The sequence below is a fragment of the Panicum virgatum genome, chromosome 1K (assembly GCF_016808335.1).
Source record: "Panicum virgatum strain AP13 chromosome 1K, P.virgatum_v5, whole genome shotgun sequence".
In the NCBI taxonomy this organism is placed as follows: Eukaryota; Viridiplantae; Streptophyta; class Magnoliopsida; order Poales; family Poaceae; genus Panicum; species Panicum virgatum.
Genome location: NC_053136.1, coordinates 9,729,238 through 9,736,647, shown reverse-complemented (window position 1 = coordinate 9,736,647; position 7,410 = coordinate 9,729,238). Strand labels below are relative to the sequence as shown.

The following is a 7,410-nucleotide window of genomic DNA, read 5'->3' as shown; positions in this document are numbered from 1 at the left end:
GCCATGATTTTCACGGCCACCATGCATCAACAGCGGGTAGCGATCCCGCATGTACTACGGATCATTGATGAATGTGATGGTCACTGATGGAGCAGCCTAATCAATAATAATCACACATCTATCATGCACACCAGTAAATAAAAGGGAAATAAATTATCTCCAGCCGACCAGTTTCGGCTTTACCAGGATGCACGTGATAGGAGAGCTTGAAGGCCGTGTGCATTCGATACGTATTTGATTTGTTTGAAATAATCGAGATTTGAATATAAAGATCGAGACTCAAGATGTATCGTGTGACGTGGGCAGGGCCCTTGGGAAGAATCTTTATGGTCCCGGGCCAATTTGTGCATCACAAAAATACGGGAAAAGTCCGACTATCTTAATTTTTACAAAACCAAATAATATAGATCATCCAACTATCGACTGGACAAATTTGGACCCTTGAACTATCGCAAAAGTTCGATTTTCAACCTTCAATTACAAACCTGGACAACATAGATCATTCAACTATTGAAACTAGACAAATTTGATCCTTGGGTGGTTTCGAATGTGGTTTGTATATTTTAAAAAAATCTAGTTAGATCTATAAAAAAATCAAAACTAATTCATTTTAAATTAAAAAATATAAAACAAGTACCAATTTTTTCTAAAAATATAACCTATCTATTATTTCTCCATTTGAATCTTAATTATTAAAAAATAATAGACATAACTACAAGCAATAAAATACTATGAATATAAAAAAAATTGGATCTGAATAACTAACAAGTATTATGCCAATAGATATGTTACATTTTTAGAAAACTTTTGATACCAATTTCGTAATTTTTTGACTTAAAGTGAAGAACTTATGAATTTTTTTGTTTAAAATGAAATATTTTTAATTTTCACAAAATAAAAAACCACCTTCAGAACCACATGAGGGGCTAAATTTGCCCACTTCCAGTAGTTGAATGACCTCTGTTATCCTATTTCATAGTTGAAGGTTGAAAATCAGATTTTTATAATAATTCGAGAGTATAAACTGAACTTTTCTCTTATTTCGGTCCCTAAACTCTCAAGGTGAATTTTTATATCCCTGTAAATTACCCTTGATTGTATTTAAAATGGACTGTTTATTAAACTATTTTTTCAGCCAATTCATTTAGAATTAATCTTACCACTAAGACCATTTTAATTCTAAATTAGTTGTTTATTAATCATACATCATAGGTTAGTCTAGATCATTTGATATCAACGGTGGATATTATAGTTTTCTCGTTTAACATGGAGATATCAATTCTAACTCTGAATATTTCCTACTAACTATTTATATTTTGCATGCTCTGTATAAATTTATTAAGATAAATTTATTCCTATTCTCAATAAAAATCAAAATAGCAATTTTATTAAATTTAAAATAGCAAAATATTTTTTGATTAAATTAAAGTAGCAAAAAAGTATTTATAATAAATTAAAAAAGCATCTGGAGAGTTTAGGGACCTGCATGACATGGGTGGACAAGTTTATGAACTTAAAAATGCATTTTGAGATATTAGGGACCTACGTGACACTTTGAAATAAGTTCAGGGATCTGAAAATGCATTTTAAGAGTTTAGAAGTCTAGATGACACACCGGGACAAAATATTTCCTCAAAAAGTTGTTCAAAGTTCTGTTTTACTGGAAAAAGTTATTTTGATGTGACTACAGTATTCCTGTCATGTATAAACAGAGTCCTCAAATTTTGAAAACTTTATTCCCAGGAAACCAGTTACACGTATTCTGTGTTTCCGGGCACACAGGCAAGGACGCATTTCGCGTGATGATCCTCGCCAGCGTGGAATCAATACTGAAATTGCAACGTGAAACTGTGACAACGCCTCCATTATGGCCTGATGTCCAAAACAGGTGATGCATTAGGCATATGGGTGCAAACTTCTATGAACACTTCAAGAACAAGGATCTTAAGAACATGTTTAAGAGGTTGTGCACCCAAAATCAACAGAGAAAATTCAATGCATTATGGCAGATGCTTGATCAGTTGACTGCAGAACTAGTGAAGGTAAGGGCATCAGGAGCAAGCACGAGTCAGGCTGCAGAGGCTAGGGATTCAATTAAGAAGCCATTTTCACACTGGATTCGAGGTGCACCTAAGGAGAAATGGTCATTCCTTTATGATACCAACGGAATACGGTATGGTATTCAGACAACGAACCATGCAGAGTGTTTCAATATGGTTATGCGTTCTTGTCGTGCCTTTCCACTTGTGGAAATTATTGAGTTCATCATGTATGGGTGCATGAAGTATTTCAGAGAGCGTTACACGGCTGCAAGCATAAACATCAGCAACCCCCAAATTCAGTTTTGCAAAAGAGTGACACAATATATGCAAGAGAAGATTGAAAAGGCCAAACTGCACCGCGTCATATCCACAGGTACAATGGAGCATAGATTTGAGGTTCTATGCAAGGATAGAAGTGGTCGTGGTATCCGTAGAGATAGAGTGGTACAGGAGAGTTTGATTACAGTTGATGGCAAAGCTTTCTGCTCCTGCATGAAGCCTAAGTTATTGCATATGCCATGCTCCCATCTCATTGCGGCATGTGCAGAGTCTGCGTTACAGCCAGGACTATTTGTTTCACCGTACTTCAGCAAGGAAGCAGTTGTATCCACATGGGGACATGAGGTATACGGGATTGGAATTGTGGGGCCTTTCACTCAGGATAATGAGAATAAGATGTTTATTCATGATCCAGCCACTAAGAAAGGCAAAGGCCGCCGTCAGACACATCGTATTCGGAATGGTATGGACTAGTCGGAAGCAAGCAAGGCACAAAAGCGTTGCAGCCAATGTGGAGCATTGAGTCACAACTACAAGAAGTGTCCTCAGAATGCACTTCACGATGCTGCTGACGTTGGTCCTTCCGGAAATCCCAGAGATGGAGCACCTCCTACGTTCAGACGAGCATCGGCGAGAATTGCTCGTGGAAGGCATTCGGTGTCATGATCCACAATTATATTTCATTATTTGTAATATGTAGTAATTGCTCGTGGAAGGCATTCAGTGACATGTGGGACCCACATGTGCCACATCAGCAAAACTACCAACAAAACAGCTTTGACGTGGTCAAGGGGGGTAATTTGGCTGGTATTGAAAGTTTAGGTACGTAAGATTTCTGGTTTTTGAATTCAGGGGTGTTTTTCATATTCGGTGACAAGTTCAGGGGTCAAATGGATTTTTCTGTAGTAAAAAAACTATGCAAATAAAGTCAAATTTAAGTCTTTTTGAAGAACTTTTTTAGTAAGGCAAGCAACAATAAAAGAAGTGATAAAATTACTTGTTTGAGGCCCTAAACGTATTCAAATAAAAAACTTTTCAACTACAAAGTTCCATAACTTTTCGAGATCTACAACTTTGATGTTGTAAGTTTTTTGATCCGAGGTCGTTTGCAAAATTTGAATTTCAAATTTGAGAAATTCAAACACATATTTGAAATCCTAAATGCATTCAAATAAAAAAGTTGTGAACTACAAAGTTTCTTAACTTTTCAAGATCTACAACTTTGCTATTGTGAGTTTCTTCATCCGAGGTCATTTGAAATACTCCAAAAATTCTAATTCAAAATTCATCCGAGACGCTTTGCCGAGTGTATTTTTATGGCACTCGGCAAAGCCTCTTTTTGCCGAATGCCAATAAAATACACTCGGCTAAAAAAATTAAGTACAAAAATTTTAAAAATACCAAATGGACTTGAAAAATTTCCAAAATTTCACGTTAAGCAATCTATGTTATCTATTGCCTATAAAAAAGTTTTGAACTCAAACAACAATTCGACCATCAATTTGACTCCAATTCTTATCGGATCATTCTCAACTCTATGATTTTTCTTCGGAGATGTATCGGTTTGTAAGCACGTACATGACAAAAGTGTGCGAAACCTCCTCAACTTTTTCTCACAACCTACACATATGATATTATGACATCTTGCCAAATCTCATAATTTTTAAACTTTGTTTGCTATTTTTAAAATTTTTAGAAAATTCAGAAATGGGATGTTTGCCGAGTGCCCACCCCTTGGCACTCGGCAAACACCTCTTTGCCGAGTGCCAACCTCTAGGCACTCGGCAAACAACCTTGTTTGCCGAGTGCTTTTTTTGCCGAGTGTTTTCGCGATGGCACTTGGCAAATAGATTGTTTGCCGAGTGTCCGAAAAATTGCACTCGGCAAACCCCTTGGCACTCGGCAATGTTCGGGTTTCGGGTAGTGACAACAAATAAAGTGAGTCCCATACTTAGAAGACTATTATTGGTCCTCACGCTTATTAAGCAGGAATTAATTGTACTACCAAAAAACACCTCCAGTGGCCGGCCTGCTTGCAGTTGCATATAAAAAATTGTCTAATAAGGCTCCAGCAAATTTGTCTATATATATGTGTACTGTTAACAAGTATATAGGTCAAAATTAGAAGAAAAAAAAAAGGGGCCGTGCTGACTCTTGTGCTTTCATCGGTTGCCTCTCAGATGGATGCCAGCAAGGTGAAGGCGGCGATTCTCCTCGCCTTCTTGGCATGCCTCGTTTCCTCTGCAGAGTGTAAGCACACACATTCATCATGTTATTATTCAAAATCGATCAGACAAAAATAAGTAGCCATGATGTGGCGCAATGTTGGTATGTGACGTACGCACACTTGCAGGCGACGGTGACAAAATGGTGAGATCGGCAGGTGGCGAGGGCATGAACAAGAGCAGCAAAATTACAGTGATTTTATGCTTCGCAAGAGATTGTCGCAGCGGTCGTCACTGGAGGACCTGTTACTGCTGCCAAACGCTGCCCAAATTTCCTTGCTACTGGACTCAGAGTGATTGCTTCATCTACTGCCCCAATAGCCCGGCCGCAACACCAGCGGCGCCAGCGCCGGCGCTGCCAGGTCGGCAGCAGCAGGCTCACTTGGGAGTCACTCCAGCCTCGCCGTCTCCGGAATTCTTGCTGTAGGGAGACTCACAGACCATGTAGCCTGTTAGTGAGGGCTGACATGTGGATCTGCTCGGTTAGTGAGAGAGGGGTTGGAAGAGGAGGTGATGTGGCAAAAAAATACAGTGACATGTGGGACCCGCATGTGCCACATCAGCAAAACTACCAACAAAACAGCTTTGACGTGGTCTAGGGGGTAATTTGGCCGGTATTGAAAGTTTAGGTATGTAAGATTTCTAGTTTTTGAGTTCAGGGGTGTTTTTCAGATTCGGTGACAAGTTCAGGGGGGTCAAATGGATTTTTCTCTAGTAAAAAAAACTATGCAAATAAAGTCAAATTTAAGTCTTTTTGAAGAACTTTTTAGTAAGACAAGCAACAATAAAAGAAGTGATATTTTGCACAAATTTTTGAATAAGACGAGTGATCACAATTGAGGTCTAAAAAGTCAAACGAATTATAATTTAAAATGGATTGGAGGGAACAGAGCTGATATAATGGGCGTCCACATGAGCAACAAATTTTGTGGGTTTTTGTCTGTTCAACTCCATAAATTTGGAATGATTCAAATTAAATTGCTATATTTAGGAACAGAGCTGAGGGAGGAGGGACATGAAGTTACACATGGGTTAAACATTTCTTTTGTGCATTTGTTGATTGAATTGAATGGAGTTGAACTCGCCACCTTATCTATAATCAGGGCTGGCCCTAGGGCGGTGCGGAAGGTGCGACTGCAGTAGGTCTTCAAAAATTAGGGGCCTCCAAAAGTTGCTATGCTAACAGGCCTGTCAAGTTACAAGTGCCAACAAATTTTAGTACGTGCAGCTATATAGCCTAATAAAACGTGCAACTACTATATTTTCACATGACAGAGTGACTGAGGGCACCAATTATGCTTATCAATCCATTAATCACGTCAACCATAGTCTCCTCGTTTCTGCAATTTCTTCTTAACGAGACTCCTCGTTTTCTCCGCGATTATTAACTGCTGTAGCACGCATGCTGGTGCCGGAGTTACTGTGGGAGTTTAGTTCATTTCCTAGCACCTTGATGATCCAGACGGACTCCAAGGTAAAATTCACCGAGATCACACAGGGATTGGCCGTGTAAAAACCAGAGTGGCGGATGGAGCGGGATTCAGCAGTGTGCACTGTGCAAGCCCTGAAACGGACAGCAGGGCTGGCCGCGCTGCTTATGGGTGCAAAGACCAGGCCTCAGTCGCCGGTCGTCGCTAGCACCAATTATTCTCCCTTCCTATTTTTGCCTACCGGTGGCGACAATTATTTGATTGGCTACGTGCGCGATCTTCTTCTCAATGACGAAATGAAGACCTGATCGAGATCGATCCCCGGCTGTCGCTAGCTCAAGTTGTTCTCGTTTGAAGTCCACATCCGATCCCGATAGAAAAACATGCAAACTATCTGCTTTATTATTTGTTTCCAATAGGAAACATTTTGCCGGTCATCAATACATACAACACTGAGCAGACGGCTTTGTGCTTTGCAGTGGCGGTAGTGATTATTTGAGATTAACACAAATTTTCCTCATCTAAAAGATGTTACATTGAGCCGTATGCACCAACCAATTACTAAAAACACTATATAATGCAAACAATAGTCATGGTGGGTCGTCGTGGAAAAATTGCGCCAAGGCAATGCAAGCATACAGAGACAGAGACGACCGACGACCACTGCTGCCACTGGAAGGTGCCGCGAACATTCAGCCCGTTTGTCCCATGGCGGCTGAGGGTGCTATATAAATAGCACGATGCTAGCACGGCCGGATGATCATCGGAGTCTGCCAAAGGAGCAAGCTTAGCTCGCCCAGCCCCGTTCGGCTAGCTAGTGTGCACGGGTGGTGTTGGTGTCTGCGTGATCGATGGCCGTGTCGTTGGTGCCGCGCCGCCGCCCCGGCCTCCTGGCGGTGGCGCAGCTCGCCGTGGCGCTCTGGCTGGTGGCCTCCACCGGCTGCCTCTGCCAGCCGGTGCCGTCTTACCCCACGCAGCCGGTGCCGTCCTACCCCACCTATCCGCAGCCGGCGCCGTCCTACCCCACGCAGCCGGAGCCGGCGCCGTCATACCCCACCCTGCCGGAGCCCTCCTATGGCGCCAAACTTGCCCGTGAGTCGTCGCTCCTCCGCCTTCTTTGATTTATTTTTTGCCTGCTGCTCTACTTTAGTGGCGGCTAATCGATGATGGGCTCTTGCTCCCCATTTAATCTGCAGGTCCGCCGCCACTACGCCGCCCTTTCCCGCCGTGCATTGGTCGCCGGTGCTCGCCGCCATGATTGTTGCTGCGCCATCGACGACGTCTCGCAGAGGCTATATATGTATTTGAATGTGCGATCGAGTAGTTAAATGAGGATGTATCACGAAATAAACGCATAATGTAGTTTTTGAAGGCACGCACATGTACTTTCCAATTCTCGGAACCATTATAGTATTGATCCTATGGTCATGAACA

General features: G+C 41.5%; 1 protein-coding gene across 1 annotated transcript; it reads left to right on the top strand.

The window, feature by feature from the left end:
* The first annotated feature begins 6,729 nt into the window (after positions 1-6,729).
* LOC120689015 (vegetative cell wall protein gp1-like) lies at positions 6,730-7,410 on the top strand. The gene is made up of 2 exons (XM_039971388.1): positions 6,730-7,068; positions 7,173-7,410. Exons 1-2 carry the CDS (start codon positions 6,828-6,830, stop codon positions 7,232-7,234), a joined length of 303 nt encoding a protein of 100 aa, XP_039827322.1. The 5' UTR covers positions 6,730-6,827; the 3' UTR covers positions 7,235-7,410.

Excerpts from the sequence above, each read along its gene's own strand:
- LOC120689015 (XM_039971388.1), top strand. The coding sequence starts at position 6,828 with ATGGCCGTGTCGTTGGTGCCGCGCCGCCGCCCCGGCCTCCTGGCGGTG. Across the intron at positions 7,069-7,172 it reads CTATGGCGCCAAACTTGCCC|GTCCGCCGCCACTACGCCGC; the intron begins GTGAGTCGTCGC and ends TTTAATCTGCAG.